General features: G+C 35.3%; 5 protein-coding genes, 1 non-coding gene and 1 pseudogene across 6 annotated transcripts; 2 read left to right on the top strand and 5 right to left on the bottom strand.

The window, feature by feature from the left end:
• Positions 1-1,393, bottom strand: LOC106399519 (annotated as a pseudogene).
• A 2,236-nt stretch (positions 1,394-3,629) lies between these two features.
• TRNAV-AAC lies at positions 3,630-3,703 on the bottom strand. Its single transcript has one exon. It is a non-coding gene; the product is annotated as a tRNA-Val (tRNA).
• A 131-nt stretch (positions 3,704-3,834) lies between these two features.
• Positions 3,835-4,941, top strand: LOC106398653 (mitochondrial outer membrane protein porin 2; the record flags this gene model as incomplete). Its single annotated transcript, XM_048764299.1, is given in 5 exon segments — positions 3,835-4,029; positions 4,122-4,232; positions 4,333-4,419; positions 4,494-4,671; positions 4,674-4,941. Coding segments are annotated over 5 exon segments (672 nt in total), but the record flags the coding sequence as incomplete, so codon positions are not given.
• Positions 4,942-5,751: 810 nt separating this feature from the next.
• Positions 5,752-6,432, bottom strand: LOC106402150 (60S ribosomal protein L26-1-like). The gene has a single exon (XM_013842824.3). It carries the CDS (start codon positions 6,340-6,342, stop codon positions 5,902-5,904), a length of 441 nt encoding a protein of 146 aa, XP_013698278.1. The 5' UTR covers positions 6,343-6,432; the 3' UTR covers positions 5,752-5,901.
• Positions 6,433-6,692: 260 nt separating this feature from the next.
• Positions 6,693-8,086, bottom strand: LOC106397647. The gene is made up of 4 exons (XM_013838269.3): positions 7,773-8,086; positions 7,404-7,554; positions 7,242-7,312; positions 6,693-7,151 (listed from the first exon to the last, which is right to left on the bottom strand). Exons 1-4 carry the CDS (start codon positions 7,968-7,970, stop codon positions 6,909-6,911), a joined length of 663 nt encoding a protein of 220 aa, XP_013693723.1. The 5' UTR covers positions 7,971-8,086; the 3' UTR covers positions 6,693-6,908.
• Positions 8,087-9,475: 1,389 nt separating this feature from the next.
• On the top strand, positions 9,476-11,297 carry LOC106397161 (ADP-ribosylation factor-like protein 8a). The gene is made up of 6 exons (XM_013837728.3): positions 9,476-9,716; positions 10,207-10,288; positions 10,389-10,421; positions 10,506-10,627; positions 10,711-10,872; positions 10,971-11,297. Exons 1-6 carry the CDS (start codon positions 9,679-9,681, stop codon positions 11,086-11,088), a joined length of 555 nt encoding a protein of 184 aa, XP_013693182.1. The 5' UTR covers positions 9,476-9,678; the 3' UTR covers positions 11,089-11,297.
• Positions 11,011-12,755, bottom strand: LOC106400510 (telomere repeat-binding factor 3). Its single transcript, XM_013840865.3, has 5 exons — positions 12,375-12,755; positions 12,159-12,301; positions 11,964-12,048; positions 11,786-11,869; positions 11,011-11,685 (listed from the first exon to the last, which is right to left on the bottom strand). The coding sequence occupies exons 1-5, from the start codon at positions 12,561-12,563 to the stop codon at positions 11,506-11,508; spliced, it is 681 nt and encodes a 226-aa protein (XP_013696319.2). The 5' UTR covers positions 12,564-12,755; the 3' UTR covers positions 11,011-11,505.
• Positions 12,756-16,756: the final 4,001 nt, after the last annotated feature.

The following is a 16,756-nucleotide window of genomic DNA, read 5'->3' as shown; positions in this document are numbered from 1 at the left end:
TAGAAGTTTCATTAATCCATTTTCTTCTTTATTATTTCTCTTAATAAAACAAAATACAAATCCAAATATATCCCTCTTTATTTACTTTATATAAACAAAACCCAAAAACGAATAATCGTATGAAGATTTTTATCTTTTCTTATACGTAAAAAAGAAACTAAAACTAATCCAAAGTCCACTCCAATCATTTTCATTACAGACTCATCAACATCTCAGCTAATGATCCATCATCACTAGCTAGCTGATCGGTAAAAATTAATAATAATCACGACACCGACTTTGATTCTTCACCGGAGAGTTGACTCTTACAAGTGTTTCATCGTGATCAGCCGGTAAATTCAGGTCAAAGCCGTGATTATTACTACCGTTACCGTTACCACCGTCGTAATGACACCGTTTGTGACCACCCAGTGCTTGACCAGAGGGAAACGACTTAAAACAGATAGAGCACTTATGAGTAATATTTCCGTTATTAGTAACGGAACCGTTACCAGTGTTAATAGTATCTTGGCAATTAGTATTACTAACCGGTTTCCGGTGACTGGTTTTGTGTCCACCTAACGCTTGATAAGACGGGAAAGATTTTCCACAGACGGAGCACTTGTAGTCTCGGTGGTGATGATCGGACGGTGGAGCAGGAGGAGAGGGATGATCATTACCATCATTGGTGGAGGAGGAGCCACGAGCAAGCATGAGGAGGCAGATAGCAAGATACTCTTCTTCGGAAGGAGGGTGTGACTGATCTACAGTTCGGTGTCGTTTTGTGCGCTTTCTTTTGGTCCACGACTCGAGATTCTCCGGCTTGGTTAGGAAAGGAGGAGGAGCGGTGGTGGAGGTTGGAGAATTGAGAGTGTCGAGTGCCATATGGTCACCTCTGATTACTTGAGGATTGAGAGAGATTGTTTTATAACAATTAAAAAAGGAAAGAAAGATAAAGAGGATTGAGTGAAGTGAGCTGGTGAGGGAGTGAGATGAGATGTGAGAAGCACGTCTTTGTGTATAATTTTTGGGTGATTAAGAGTTGGAACGTGGGCTCTAAGTGGTGCTTCTTCTCTTATTCCTCCATAGCCATTAATGTCTCATCCTATTTTTTAATCTTTAATAATTATTATATTTTATTAATATGTAGAGAGAAATATAAACATTGAACTAATTTCATTCCGTACATAAAAATATATGAAAACTGGAATCTGAACACCATATAAACATATAAATATATGAAATTTCAGATTAATTAATTACATCAGAAACTGAAAACCCCATATTTTCAATAGGACCAACTTGTTTTCTTATAATGCTTAATCTAAGAATGCCTATATTTAAATGATGTGCGGTGGGATAAAATCAAGCTAACTATATATGTATTAGAGTCTAACATCAACCTTTATTGACACCCCGAAAAAGGTAACACATTCACACAGATGACATATCAAAGTACTTATCAAAGTTGTGCCAGTTTTGGCGATAGGTACCGGTCCAAATCATGTATTAATCAGCTAATTCAATCTATCCTTATTGATTTTTTTTTTGCAAAGGGAAAAAAATATTATACATAGAAAAAGAGAACAATTACAGAGATTTCAAATAAAAATATTTACTAACACTATATAACCACTCATAATTTACATTAGTAAACGTGGATATGTTGTTGATGGCTTTTGAGTTGACAATCTCTGCAGAGTTAGTTTAAAGGTTTGGCCAGTTTAGCGAATCTTTTCACCTGTGAATCTGTGATGTGTGGCGTTGGGCCATAGCTGGCCTGTCGTGTTTTCATTGGGTGGATCAAGTTTGATTATTTGGTTTGGACACGTGGATTGTTATGTATGGTGGACGTGGATGGAGATTTGGTGGAGACTTAAAAAAGACGGTACTTGACTTTCTTAAGGCTTAGGCTACTACATTGGTTGTGATCACCAGCTTCATTATGTTTGCTTGTAAGTTTGATATTTAGAACAAAAATTTAGGTCTCAAGTTTTTTATCGAATTCTTTCAAGAAATTTCTAGAATTGTTTTCTAACTGTGTTTTTCAATCATGAATAACAATATTTTTATTTGTTTTATTTTTTTTTGATAAAAAAATAACAGTATTTTTATTTAACTAAAAATAGATATATAATACCACAGAAAATAAATGAAGATAGTTACATGGAATGATAACGATGTAGAATGGACAGTTGAGAAAAACGAGGTCCAGGGAGCAAGTGAGTGAGTGAGAGATATTTGATGGCAAATTTGATTTTTCTTTTTAATTTATAATGTTTCATGTAATGTCATGTAATGTGTTTTCTACATGAAAATCAAAGGTTGATTTTTTTATTATTTTAAATCAAAAAGTTAGGAAATTAACGGGAGATATCAAATTAAGTTTCAGATTAGAGAATTAGATAAGTAGTGTCTAATATATAAAGAGATGTTCAACTCTAATTAGAACGAAAACTTTTGGGAATGAAACCAAAAGTAAGACCATGCGGGCTTGACTAAAGTACAAAGTAGACAATATCGTACTAATCGGATAATATAGAGTTGGACATGGCCTCACACAATTCCAACAATTGGTATCAAGAGCGGTTGACGAGAAATCTGCAAGAAGACCAAAATACCCCTTGAATAGGAACGTGACCCATCGAGTTAGGATTGAGAAGTATGTGGTAAAGATCAAGTCAGAAGATCCCGAAAGTCATTTGTGGGACACGAGATGAATATGGTCCTTAGTTTGAGGGGGAGAATGTGAGATATCAAACTAAGTCCCACGTTGAAAAATTAGACAAGGAGTGTCTAATATATAAAGAGATGTCCAACTCTAATTAGACGAGACCATTTGGGAAGGAAACCAAAAGTAAAATCATGCGAGTTTGACTAAGGCCAAAATGGACAATACCGTACTAATCGGATAATATAGAGTTGGACATGAGCTAACACAATTCCAAATATTAAAGGTTTATGATGTTATTTTTCTCATCAGTTTTTTTCCCAGGTATTTAGAAATTTATATAATTAAAAATAACTCTATAAATGGAACTCGATATGTACATGTAACTGACAAATAATTTATTAGAATATCAATTTTATCCTTTGATTTTGTGTTCTTAGCCCAAGTTAACTTGAACAAAAAGAACAACAAAAGTTAAACATAAACTTGGGCTACACAATAAATATGTCCTTGGCAAGTAAAGATTTGTCATGATAAACGTAGAAAATACACAAAACTCTTGTTGCCACTCAGCTCTTCTTTTTGATGATCGATTTATTTTATTAACGTCTAAGTTCTAACTCCAACTTTATTAATAACAAAAAGTTCCGAGGTTATACTGATTATCTAAGTTTTTGTTTAAATACTTGGTTGAAATCTACCAATACCATCAACAATTTTTAAGTTGTGACACTGTTGGGTTTGTTCGTACGTACTTGAATTGGTTTCAAAGCCATCATCGATTACAGTCGTAAGTCGTTAAAGAGACTCACGACGTAATACCAAAAAAATGAGATATAGTTTGTAAGCTAATATAATACTATGATTTGGTTATTCATCATTTCGTTGCAGCGTGAGTCTCTTGAGAAGAGCCCATCCGAAAGCCCAATGACTGGAAGCCTAAATTTTCTTCCGAAAAGTAAAAAGAACAAAAGAATATTGGCTTCGCCCGGGTTCGAACCGGAGACCTTCAGTGTGTTAGACTGACGTGATAACCAACTACACCACGAAACCCCTTTTGTTAATTATTGACAAAGGTTTAAAGTATTCACGTATCCTTTAGTCTTCAGTGTATATTTGACCTTGTGGATTCTCCTCTCGGTCTCTCTCTCTCTCTCTCTAGGCAAAAAAGCCAGAGGTAAATAATCCTCCTCCAGCTTTCGATTTTCCAGTGGGCTAAAACGCCGCGTTGCATTAAGTTTCTTTTCTTCTTCTTTGGACGACCAAATCTAAAAAAAAAAAAGAGAATCTTTCTTTCATCATGTAAAACAGATCTGTTGACGAGAGATTACAACACCGATCACAAGTTCAGTATCTCCACTAACACTCTCTCCGGCGTCGTAAGTTCAATTCAAATTCCCCAATTCATTGCTTAGCTAATAACATATGTTTCCTAGTGATTGATCCACTGACACTTGTTTATTGTCCCTAGGCTCTTACTTCCACTGTCCTTAGGAAAGGAGTAGTCCACGCTGCTGATGTTTCCACTCAATACAAGTACCGAAACGCTCTCTTCGACGTCAAGATCGACACTGATTCAAACGTACAAAAGAGTCCTCTTCGATCCTTACTAACAACTTTTGTCTAATTACTACAACAAGTTTTTTTTTTTTTTTAAATGTCTTTTTCAACTTTTGGACAAGGTCATGACAACCATCACAATCACTGAGATCCTCCCCTCTACAAAAGCCATCGCTTCCTTCAAAGTCCCTGATTACAACTCCAGCAAGGTCATTTCTTTTTTCTTTTTTTAATCTTAAATCTATAATTAGTGATGAATTTTTCTAAACTCTTTTTTTAACAGCTTGAGGTTCAATACTTCCATGATCACGCGACGGTTACAGCCACCGCAGCTTTGAAACAAAACCCTCTGGTCGATCTAACAGCTACTCTTGGCTCCCCAACTATCTCATTCGGTGCCGAAGCTGGTTACGACACCACCTCTCGGTTATTACTGTTGGTGGATTGTATGCGGTTGATCACTTGACGAGTGTGAAATCGATTGTGACGATCTCTGGGGAGATTGATACCAAGACGTTGGAGAAGTACCCGAGGTTTGGTCTCTCGCTTGCTCTTAAACCTTGATGAGAGCTACAAGTTACCAAGGACTTGAGTTTCGGTTTTGCGTTTTGTTTTCGGTTAAAACTTGTTTTGGAAGAATTATTTTTCGGATTTGTTGTTTTAGGCTATTCTTGAACCACGCTCAGTGAAACAATTATATATCAGTTTTCTTTCCAAGTTGAATTCTCCTATTTTCGGTTTGGGCAGGAGAGACCCTCAGGGAAGATCTATGGGTTCATGCCCGAACAGAGAGAACAAAAACAGAATTATCAATGCATCTGATGGACTTAATGTTTTGTTGTGTGACTACGAGCCTCGACAAACTATTGAGAACATAACCTTCTGTTGTACACTGTTTTTTAAATTCGTTTTCCCTTTTTACTTTTGGACTATTTTGGTAATGCCCAAATGAAACCATTTTATATCAGTTTTGGTCGAGGAAAAGATTTTTGGAAGGGAGAAATGAAACTGGTGGTAAAAATGTATAAAAATAGTTGTCTTTGTTACAAGAGTCTCTTCTGATAATCCATAGTTGTCTTCTTCTATACTATTTTCATGTTTCAGAGATTATATTGGGTTAAGAGAGCATTTGATTTGATTGTTTCAAAAAAAAAAAAGAAAAAAAAAGAGCATTTGATAAAGTAGTTTCTAGCAACATGAATCACAAACCGTCAATAAATTTATAAACTAACAAGAGAGCATTATTTTTGAAGCAGAAGAGATTCCAAGTAACGAAACTGATGTATACGAGTGATTTTCCTCTAAATTAAGAATTGAGATTGCATATAAAAAGAAAGCCACCACTAATAAAATGGATCTTCCAAATTCAACAAACAACGAACATGATTTCTTCATAGAACGATTGGATTTATAACCACAAACGACTCGAATGAATTAATCATAGCTACCAAATTCAACGACTCATACTATCAATTCTCTAGCATAACACTTCTACATACACTTAAATCAATTAAGACAGCACATCAATATCTTAACCAAAATCAAGAAAGCAACCATTCATATAAAAAGCATAGAAAAAGATACTTTCCCATGTCCGCAAGATAAATAAAACATCCGACAAAGCAAAACTTGAAACACAAAGAGTAGTTGCTGATAATCAAAACTAAAAAGATAAAATAAACCTTTTGTGTTTAATCAACGTTCTGCATAACATCCTCAGCAGTAAACTTGGTCCCCTTGTCCTTATCCGCCGCGGCACGCCCCTTGGCCTTCCTCTCCAAAAGCGACTTCCTGTCCTTATCCAACCTCAGCTTCGTTATCACAACCTTCGACGGCTGCACGCCGACGTTCACCGTGGTCCCGTTCACCTTCTCCCTCGTGATCCTCTCGATGTGAATCACCCACTTGCGACGGTACACCTGGACGACCTTTCCTTCGCGCCCCTTGTAGGTCCCGCGGACGATCTGGACCTCGTCGTCCTTGCGGATGGGCATGGATCTGACGTTGTACTTCGCGCGAAGGTCGGTGGAGAGAGGCGAGCTCATGATGACGCGCCTCTCGCTTGACGAGGCTGTGAAGTGAGCCTTGCGGTTCTTCCTGCGGGAGGAGGTGACTCTTGGGTTGTACTTCATCTTCGCCGCCGGGTTTTTGGAAATGGGGAAGGTCTCCTCTTTTAGGGTTTTTTCTGTGGAAGGAGGAAGCGGTGGAGAGTGTTAACAGAATATATAGTCTGTTACAGAGCTAGGTTTAGGAGAAAATTACGGCTTTTTTTTATAATGGGCTTGGGCTTGGACTTTTATGCGACTTCTTTTATAATGGGCCTTTATCATAAAAATTACACCTGTGACCTGAAAAACTTGAGAGAAGGTAATTGCTTGGAAAACAAAAAGCCAAAACTATTTTTAAACTCCAAATGTTAAATTTTATTGGTTGAATTTTTCCTATGATTTAATTGGTTTTAAAGCAGTTTCGGTAAAATAAATGTCAAAAACAATTTGTTTCATTATATGATCATGAAACAATATAAAATCATGCAAAAGTTGAGGACAATATATATGATGGAATAGAATAATTCGTTTAGATTAAAGACGAAGACAACATCTCTGAAGAACTTCACTCTCACTACATCAAAAAGACCAAATGATCTCTCTCTCTCTCTCTCTCTCTCTCCAAACTTAGAACTTGATTGCATGGATGTTTACGATTTTGCAGATCTCCCCGTCGAATTTTTGTTTAGCTGCAATGCACGTGCAACGGAAGGTAGCCATTTCTCTCCTCTTACTTTCTTTAGTTCAGCGACTCTCTCTTCTTCTTTCTTAGCTTTAGCTTTCGCAGCCGCTTCTTTCGCCTCTAGTCTAGCTGAAGCTTTCTTAGCTGCTTCCACAGCAGCAGACAAGACATCGGACCCGTCAACAGCAATTGATTTTATTCGTTTCTTCAACTGCAGCAAGGAAAAAAAAAAAAAAAGAGACATCAGCCTTGACAGATTGATGTTCCGCTATAAAACAGGACAATCGTGCTTAAAGACAACCTCTTTCGAGCTTCCTTGAACTCCTCTAGAAGGGTGTAAATTAGGCTTCTTCTTAGGTCCTTGAAGCTCATCTGGTTAACAAGACAATAACTTTCTTTACTGAAATAATCAAAGATTCATAACTGGAGTTTAGAAGAGCGCGTTATGGTGGTGATGACTAACCTACATGATCAAAGACAATGCCAGTTGAACACCGCTTAAACAGCCGAACTCCACAGTCATTCTCGGGTTCTTCATCTCGGGGAACAACAGTGACAGGATCTTTCACAAAGTCTAAAGTATTCTCCACCATCTCATTCAAAAGCTTCTTCACCTGTTTTCAAACTTTACCTTACTCAGCTACAATGATGACTTAACCTTAACTAGCATTAACAAAGACACTAATAAAGAAACTGAACACTCAACTACTTAAACCATCTGATCAATAGACATTGAAACTATACTCACATTCTCTACTTTGATAAGATGATTAAGTGATTGATTAAACATGAAAACTTCCCCATCTCTTCAACGTTATGAGAATGACTTAACCTTGATTTGGGCATGCGTTAGCTTTTTAGGTTTGACTCGAAAGTCTCCATCTTCGTGTTGCTGAGTAGTAGCTGCGAGCTTCGTGGCGGAGGCGGCGTAAGCGGTGGTGGTGACTATCGAATTGATGGCGGCTTTCCACTTGGGATCCTCATCTTCGCTGCTGCTGCTATCTCCTCCACTTTTCTCCCTGTCAGCCATCGTTACGACGTCCCTCTCCGTAAAATTTTATATTTTTTTCTCTATCTCTCCGGTGGAAACGGGTCGACAAGGGTTTATTGCGGGTGCCCTAATTTCACTGACGCAATTATAAACAATAGATAACCCCTTTTTCCGGATTCGGGTCTGGTTTTATTTGACCCGCACTCGACTGAGTATATATACTCATGCCAATTTTTTTTTTTTAAATAATCCCTTAAAATATTTTAATTAAAATTATAATAAAATTTAAATTCAATTAAAAATCATCTAAAAACTTTTCTTACAATCAAATCATTATAGACTGAATACCCACTCAAGTATCAAACAATCAAATCATAATATACGATTACTAAAGCAAAGGAGGACGAGAGGGAGTGCAAAAACAGAGAAAAAATTAAAAATGTAGAAGTTAAAAACACCACAACAGAGAAATCTGAACGGAGATGGAGGCCACCACCACCAACATGGATCAAATGTAACATTGATGGAGCCTGGAATAAAAGATACGGGAGAAGGTGGAATGGGATAGGTGGAGAGAGACCCCATCATGGAAATCTAGTGTGGGCAGGGGCGAGGAAGCTATCAAGATTGAGATAAGCGTTGGAAGCAGAGGCTGAAGCACTAAAATGAACCATTCACACTCTCTCCAAGTTTGGATATACAAGAGTGGTCTTTGAGACAGATTCCATGGCAGTAAAGAGGCTAATCAGTGGAGAAGAATCTATGTGGCCGATAATGAAATCTCTATAGCAGAAAATCTCTTTTGATGGTAGAAAATCTGAGGCTTTGATGTGGAGTATTACTCAAGGAGTGGTAATAAAATTACATACAGAACAGGGAAAAAAACTTATAGTGTTCTTTGTGCCTAAGTTGTATCCTGACTTTGCCAATGTGGTTAAAATTTTTTGGAGAGGCTGATCAGCCAGTTGAAGGTCTTGAATTTGGTTAATGAAAAGTGTGTTCTTGAGCCAAAAACAAAAAATCATAATATACTCAAACAAAGGCCTATAATGCGAAATTTACTTAGAATTTGAAAAGATTTATTTGGAAAGTAAATTCATGGTTAATAAAATTATCATCTTGTTTGACCCATTACTGTGGTCTGTGGGTCAGATAAAAAGCCCATGATTAAGAACTCAATCAAATGTTTATCTACATACAAAATCACCACGATTTTGGTAAACGACACATGTAATGCACCTCTCCCCGATCTCCAGTATCACCGGCACCGCAAGCTCCTTTGGCGGCACCGGCCAAAAAATAGTGGACGTACGTGTTGTTCACGCGCATCTTTATCACGAGTGTTTTATATGTTCTTCTTCCCAACTTTTGGTTTATCTGTCACCGTATCTCTCTACTCTGATTGGCCAAACCAAAATTAAATATTATTTAAAAATAGCTAACCCATAATGTTCGGTCTACCGACCAAACAGCAGATAAAACGCTTAGAAGATCTGAACCGTTGATTACAAAGGACCCAGAATTAAAAAATTTAAACGGTCTAGATCTCGTGGCTTTGACTCTTTTTTGAGTTTGCCTGCCGTCTCTCTCTCTCTCAATCATTAGTAAGCGACGAAGGAGGAAGAGGAGGAGAAGAAGCTTCTCTTTTGAAGACCTCTCAAAAGAGATCCGTGACGAGAGTTTTTGGCAGGCGGATCTGACATCTGTTTCCGAATCTCTGCTCTGAGCTCTTCAGTGAATCAATTCAATGGGTTTGTGGGAAGCTTTCCTCAATTGGCTTCGTAGGTGAGATGATCTCATCTTGAATCGTATATTGAGTTTCTTTTTTTTTTTTGTTGATTTTATTCGAATTCAATAGCTTCAAATCAACTTTTTTTGGATTTCGATTGCCAAGTTTAGGGCTTTAGAAGCTAATTCGTTCCTTCTTTCTGTGGTGACAATCAACTAGAAACTATCTTAGATTATGAACGCCAGTTTATAAACAATGCGTGATAGAATCTGGTGAAGATTTCATGTGATCGGTTTGGCTTTAGGACATGAAAGAGAGCAAGGTTGTGGAAGAATGAACATGTCAGTGTAGTTTCAATCTATGTAGCTGTAAAAATATGTTTTTTCTTTTTCTTTTTCTTCGTCGAACATGTTTTGTATGCATTTAACACATTGCTGGAAATAGACCGATTAAACTTGTCTGCTGGTTGACAATTATGTTCCTTATTCCGACAGAACACAGGTTCACTTGTTTTGTTTGGGTTACGCTTTTTTTTTTTTTTTGCAGCCTCTTCTTCAAGCAAGAAATGGAACTTTCTTTGATAGGGCTTCAGAATGCAGGAAAGACATCACTTGTCAATGTTGTTGCAGTAAGTATATATTGCTTCTTCCTGACAAACAACCTTTTTTTTTTTTAATATTCTCGTCTTAACATTCAGTTTGATATCTTTTATCTTTTTGTTTTATTAGACTGGTGGATATAGTGAGGACATGATTCCTACGGTAAGTGATACATCCTTTTCGCTTATACAGTTCATCTTTAAAAGACATCAATACCGGAATAACATAAATATTATTTTTATTCAGGTGGGTTTTAACATGAGGAAAGTAACAAAAGGAAATGTTACTATCAAGCTATGGGATCTTGGTGGTCAACCAAGGTTCCGCAGCATGTGGGAACGTTATTGCCGCGCTGTTTCCGCCATTGTGTAAGGATCTCTTTAACACTCAACTCTCTTTTCAGTTTTTTTTTTTTGTTTGGTTCATGTTAAGAGTCTTTTTTATCCTGCAGGTATGTAGTTGATGCTGCAGATCCTGACAACCTAAGTGTCTCCAAAAGCGAACTCCATGATTTGTTGAGCAAGACTTCTCTTAACGGTATCCCTCTTCTGGTTCTTGGGAACAAGATCGACAAACCTGGAGCTCTCTCCAAAGAAGCCTTAACCCACGAAATGTATGCCTTGTTTCTTCAACTAAACATCACAAGAGTCTGTCTCCCCTTTGCTCGATCTGATCATGTTTTTTTTTTTTTGTATTCCATTGTGTTTGCAGGGAGCTTCAGTCGCTTACGGATAGAGAAGTGTGCTGTTTCATGATATCTTGCAAGAACTCTACCAACATTGATCAGGTCATTGATTGGCTTGTAAAGCATTCAAAATCAAAGAACTAAAACTTCACACATTCTCTCTTCTTAGTCTTCTTCCTGTATTGTGTGGTGCCTGCGTGACAATGATGATGGTTGAAGAGTTTGTCTCTATTTTCTTGTCTCTGCTGCTGGTCCAGTCTTGTCTCTGTATATTAGATGTGGATTGTATTCTATTCTAAAGCATTTTGCAATTTTGGAAACTCACAAAACATAAAATGGTTCAAAAGCTTTTATTTGTTTCCCTTCAAACCAGTTTCTCTAAATGGGTCATGAGAAACCTGAAGGTAATAAAGTTACTACAACAACTTTAAAAAAAAAAAGAGAGAGAGAGAAGGTTTTAAACAGAATCTGACATAACAAAGGTGCAAGTTTAGATGCAAGGTTCAGACATGACATGATCTGTCTCCCCTATCAGCACAGAAACAACATCACAAATATCTCTTACCGAGTTGCTTTCAAAGCTTTCATTGCAACTTTTGCGAAAATACGGGCAGCTTCGGCCTTGGCTTCTGCGTTATCCGCTTCTCTTGCCGCTACTTCCGCTTCTGCTAGTGCCAACTCCGCTTCTGCTATTGCTTTTGCAGCTGCATAGCCCTGAGAAACACTGTACATGTGCTCTATCTGAGAGACGAGAGAACACAACAATTGTTAAACTGAGTCATAAGAAAAGTTTATATTATAAGCACAGTTATTTTTTCAATCAAAGTCTCTCTTTCTTTACCTTAACTACTGTTTCAATATTGATCAAATGCTCAAGTCTTGAAGTCACAAGCGGTTCCATATACATTGGCATATTAGCTTTCACCTGAATAAAAAAAGTTACAGCTACACCAAGTCTAATGATGATTTGAATAGATGACTCAAGGAATAAAACATAGAAAAGAATGCTTAAGAGTTACCTCTGCATACAGCAAGATTGAGTTTCTATCAGGACCCAACGGTCCCGTAAAGTTAGTTATAGCCTCCAAAATCATGTTATCCACACTACAAGAAGGAAGACATATTTTTGAGCTTTTCAAGAATGTTAGACTCTTTCCAATATGTAAAACATTTCACAGAATTGATCAGATATCTCATATACAAGAAGTCAAAACCTTGTGAAGAGATCTTGTGGTGGCTCATATGAGAGTGCAAGAGGAGCAGATGCTGGAATAATCTGTTGTCCTCCATCATCACCTTGCTTAGCCTTCTTCCTAGATCCACAAGTAGCTGCTACACTTATGTTTCTCCATTTGTCCTGACAAAGTGTTTCAAGTTTCTATTAACCCTTATCTAATCTCTTTAACGTTTCTTGTTTTTTAATTATTTACCTTGAGATCCACATTTGAGCGAGAGTGCAAAACAGAGGAATACTCAGGGTTTGCGAGAATCGAACGCCATTTTCCGATTCCATGTTCGAGTACTCCTGCCATAAGAGCTTCTTCTTCTTCCGGTGTCCACTTATGCTTTGGAGCTCCCATATTCACAACTTCTTTTTCTCTGTCAAGAGATGAAACCATCACAAAAACGTGAAACTGAGATGTTAGAAGAGACGGTTAAGAGGATCCAAGTTCTTTAATTGCATTAATGACTCAGATATTCAACAGAAAATGCCAGAGATTACGAAAACACACTAACCAAACAAGGAAATACACTCACTAAAACAAACCAAAAAGAAACAAAACATGACACTTGTTGCTCCTTGGTCCGTTGCAGACCATGACTTTGTCACTGCGATGCAATCATTCGACGTTCACAATGGATGTATGTCGTAAGATCTATACCTTATAGAGTTTAACGTAACGCTTTTAGGTTGGGTCTCCAAGATAATGGATGCACAAAATATGAAAAGATTACCTCGCAGTTGTGTGATGTAACACAATCTATAAGATCATGTTTAAGCTTCTAGCAACCATGTTGAAAACACTAGCGTCGAAAGTTATGAAACCGAAACAAAATGCTTTTTCAGTTTTTTTTGAAAAAAAATTCTGAATACAATGGAATTTCCAGAGACTTTTATACATTGGATTTATTGCCGATGTGTAAACGATTTGTTCCAACCCGAATACCGAGATATCGTCGAGATTAATGGTTATAACAATCATTATCAGTAAAATTATATCGGAAATTTCAATAGAACATAAATAATATATAAGGAATTTGGACCAATCCATGTATCATCAGTTAATTTTAAGTTAGAAGTCTATGAAACTTAACATGATATCAAAGTCCGAACACATACTATTTAACCAAACTGAAATCGATTTGACCCAAACCAAATCCAATATTAGTATATTGTCAAGATTAATGGTTATGCGAATCATTATCTCAAGAGGTCGTATGCAAATATCAGAATTTTCAAATACGACATGAGTAATATAAGAGATTTAAACCAATCCACTTATCACCAAATAACTTAAATATACATTTTAAGTTCCTTGTCCCAATCATTAAGCATCAATTATAAATTTAACAATTACATGAATAAAATTTTGTTTACAGTCATATCAATATAATTTAGGTCATTATAATATTGTTGCAGCAATCAACAATCAAGATCTAGCAAGCAAGATTTAATATTATATATAATATATTAGACTAGTGGAAGGAGTTATGAACCAAATATGGAAAATGAGCAACCAACTTCTCACCTTGGTTTTAGGAGAGGCTCAAGAAGGAGGCAGATGAAGATCCAAATCGAAAATGAATATAGGGTTTGGAAAGAATATGAACTTTTTGAAAGACTTATTTATGGTGGAATAAAGGATTAATTAGGGTTTGGAGTTTGGGGATTGAGAACTCGGCTCTCAATAGTGGCAGCGCATGGAGATACAGAAAAAGAGAGACGGTTTGAAAAAAGGTTTTAAAGTTCTAAACTTTAAAATATTGGGAAACATATATATTTATTTTACATCCCTAAATTTGGAGAGAAATAAAAAAATACTTTTTATGAATATATACAAAAATCATGAAAGGAAAAATATAAAATCTTAAAAAGAAATATATCATGAAAATTGATAAGAAAATATTAAAAACTATGAAAAATAAATTGGATCACCGAGCTATTTCTCCACGAAAAATATCATATATCATTAGATGTCTCCCAAAATATGACTTCATTATATATCTTCCGATAAAACAGTTTAAATCTTATTTCTTCATAGATTTTGGTTTTGTCACTGCTTAGTAATCAACACAATAATAGCACAAGTGCTTCTCAAGGAGATGACAGATTAGATTTGAAAAACATTGTGAAGGTGACATGTCAATAAATGAAAAAAACTTGAAACTTCAATTAAAACATTTTGTGTGTACACATATTCTTACACCTAAGCTTAATCTTCTTTCCCAAGACTTGATTCTTACATTTAGTTCGTATATGTAGTTTTTATGTTGTACACAATTTCAGCCTATTTTAGTAGAAAAGGAAAACCATTCCAGCCCATCATATAATTAAAACGTGCATTATGTCCGTTTCATTCTAGGTGAAAATAATAGGTGTGTGAGTTCGAATACCCGTTCGGGTTCGGATCAAGTATTTCGGATTTTCAGGTATCTCGGTATAGGGTATAGAACCCGTTCAGATATTTCTGTATTTTGGGTCCGATTCGGGTATTTTTAGTTCGGGTTCGGTTATTTTGGATCGGATTCAGATATTTAGATTTTGAAAAAAAAAAATTAAATTCTTTTTTCGCAGACAAATTTTTTTTCCATTTCTTAAGTTTCTTATATCTAAAAGTATAGATTTCACTTAACGGATTTTTTTTTCAATTTTTAATAGATTGAATGATTAATAGATTTAGAGATACCATTTCAAAAATAAATAGATATTAATTTGGCTATTATTTTTAAATTTGGAAGTAACTTTTGTTAATACATAAAACAAAAAAACTTGACATGAATTTTAAGTGAATATCAAATTATTTTCTATGTAATTACATATATATTACATAATCTTAAAGTATTTGTAACGTCAATATAAATATTTTAAATAAAATGAAAGATGTAAATTAGAAATATAAGGGTAAGTATACATATGCTCAGTTGTTTTTGGATATTCATTCGGGTTCGGATATCCAGTCTCTCCTAAACCAATACCAGTTCGGGTATTTTTCTATTTCAGTTCGGATTTCGGTTCGGGTTTTTTCGGGCCGGATCCGGATACGGGTTCAGATATCGGGTAAAATGCTCACCCCTAGAAAATACTCCAGAGAGAGAGAGAGAGAGAGAGAGAGAGAGAGAGAGAGAGAGAGAGAGAGAGAGAGAGAGAGAGAGAGAGAGAGAGAGAGAGAGAGAGAGAGAGAGAGAGAGAGAGAGAGAGAGAGAGAGAGAGAGAGAGAGAAGCATATGATGAAATGCATACATAGAAACGATTCTAGGAGGCTCCTTATCAACGTAGCTGCAACTGATATCCATCCAAGGATAGTTGTCCGGACCACATGGATTCTAGGCGTGGACCCGCATTTTATGCAGGCTAATTGATATTCCTAATAATTTTGTTTAAATATTAATTTTTATATTTATTCTAATTTATTTAATTAGATATAAATATTTAAATAACTGCATGTTTTTTGGGTTTTAGCCAAATCTCAATTGATTATTACGTAGAGTTATTTTTTTTATTGTTTATACATGTTTCTTCTATCTCGAAGTTGAATTATCTAATTGATTGAATCCGAATTTAACAGTTTTCTTAAATATTGAAGTGATATTTGTCTAATTTTAACATTTTTTTCTCGAGTACAATAGCAGTTTTAGAGTTTTTTTTGTTTATATAGTTTCTGAATAAAAGGTAAATGGCAATTTTTTTAAAAAACTCAGTTTATTTTCGGTGATTCAAGTTTGATCGAAGTTTGATCCTACTCATCTCACGTTGTAAAAATATGAAAATAACCTTTTTAATTTAGTGGTACCCATTTTTGGACACATATAACTATACAGAGAATTTGGAAAAATTCAAAAATACATACCGTTGGTGATTTTCAAGACCGATGTAAAGAAATATGATACTTGCGTTGCATACCCAAATCACGGTATGCATGTCAAACGGTAACATTACATATTAAAATTTCAAATTATCATGTCATAGTTGAAGATCTTCCTTTTGCAATTAGATCTTCTAAAAGTCAAACATTCACAACTTCATCAATAATGTCTAAACACAACATTATAATGAATAACTGATGAACAAACATAACATAATTAGAACATATAAATAAAAAACACAAAATGATATTAAAAATACTCACCGACTAATACTTCCTTTTCGTATTGACGTCCCAATATTTTTTAAATTCCTTAAATGATCATTTGTCAACTTTTTCGGTCCGGACCACGTATCTTTTTAGAAATAATTTAGAAAATATCTTTACATAAATATTTTTTCTTGACTAATATTTAATTAGAATTATTTTTGTATCTTAATTTTTTAACTTTTATAATAAAAAATATTGCTTCCAGATAGCAATACAATATATATAAGAATTATCTTATTTTAAGATTTTTGATAATTTTATTATATTATTTTAGAATCAATTATTTAATATTTAATATAACATATAATTTTTATATGATAACAATTTTTTTTTTAATTATATATGAAATTCATTAAGGGTATTGTTTAAATTAATGAATTAGCGAGTCAGTTAGAAACTAATAGTAAATCAATAACATAGCTAAAAGTCTAAAACCTAATAAAAATATGATAAATAAG

The sequence above is a fragment of the Brassica napus genome, chromosome C7 (genome assembly GCF_020379485.1).
Source record: "Brassica napus cultivar Da-Ae chromosome C7, Da-Ae, whole genome shotgun sequence".
Taxonomy (NCBI): Eukaryota; Viridiplantae; Streptophyta; class Magnoliopsida; order Brassicales; family Brassicaceae; genus Brassica; species Brassica napus.
Note: the sequence above shows the minus strand (reverse complement) of the source record. Positions and strands in the feature narration are given on the sequence as shown.

What these genes read in the sequence shown, in the direction of transcription:
- LOC106402150 (XM_013842824.3), bottom strand. Translation starts at nt 6,342, where the DNA reads ATGAAGTACAACCCAAGAGTCACCTCCTCCCGCAGGAAGAACCGCAAG.
- LOC106397647 (XM_013838269.3), bottom strand. Translation starts at nt 7,970, where the DNA reads ATGGCTGACAGGGAGAAAAGTGGAGGAGATAGCAGCAGCAGCGAAGAT. An exon ending in TAACGCATGCCCAAATCAAG is followed by an intron (nt 7,555 to 7,772) that starts GTTAAGTCATTC and finishes GTTTGAAAACAG; the next exon opens with GTGAAGAAGCTTTTGAATGA. An exon ending in TTCAAGGAAGCTCGAAAGAG is followed by an intron (nt 7,152 to 7,241) that starts GTTGTCTTTAAG and finishes TCCTTGCTGCAG; the next exon opens with TTGAAGAAACGAATAAAATC.
- LOC106397161 (XM_013837728.3), top strand. Translation starts at nt 9,679, where the DNA reads ATGGGTTTGTGGGAAGCTTTCCTCAATTGGCTTCGTAG. An exon ending in TTCCTCAATTGGCTTCGTAG is followed by an intron (nt 9,717 to 10,206) that starts GTGAGATGATCT and finishes TTTTTTTTGCAG; the next exon opens with CCTCTTCTTCAAGCAAGAAA. An exon ending in GAAGCCTTAACCCACGAAAT is followed by an intron (nt 10,873 to 10,970) that starts GTATGCCTTGTT and finishes TTGTGTTTGCAG; the next exon opens with GGAGCTTCAGTCGCTTACGG.
- LOC106400510 (XM_013840865.3), bottom strand. Translation starts at nt 12,563, where the DNA reads ATGGTTTCATCTCTTGACAGAGAAAAAGAAGTTGTGAATATGGGAGCT. An exon ending in CAATCTTGCTGTATGCAGAG is followed by an intron (nt 11,870 to 11,963) that starts GTAACTCTTAAG and finishes TTTTTTATTCAG; the next exon opens with GTGAAAGCTAATATGCCAAT. An exon ending in ATATTGAAACAGTAGTTAAG is followed by an intron (nt 11,686 to 11,785) that starts GTAAAGAAAGAG and finishes CTCGTCTCTCAG; the next exon opens with ATAGAGCACATGTACAGTGT.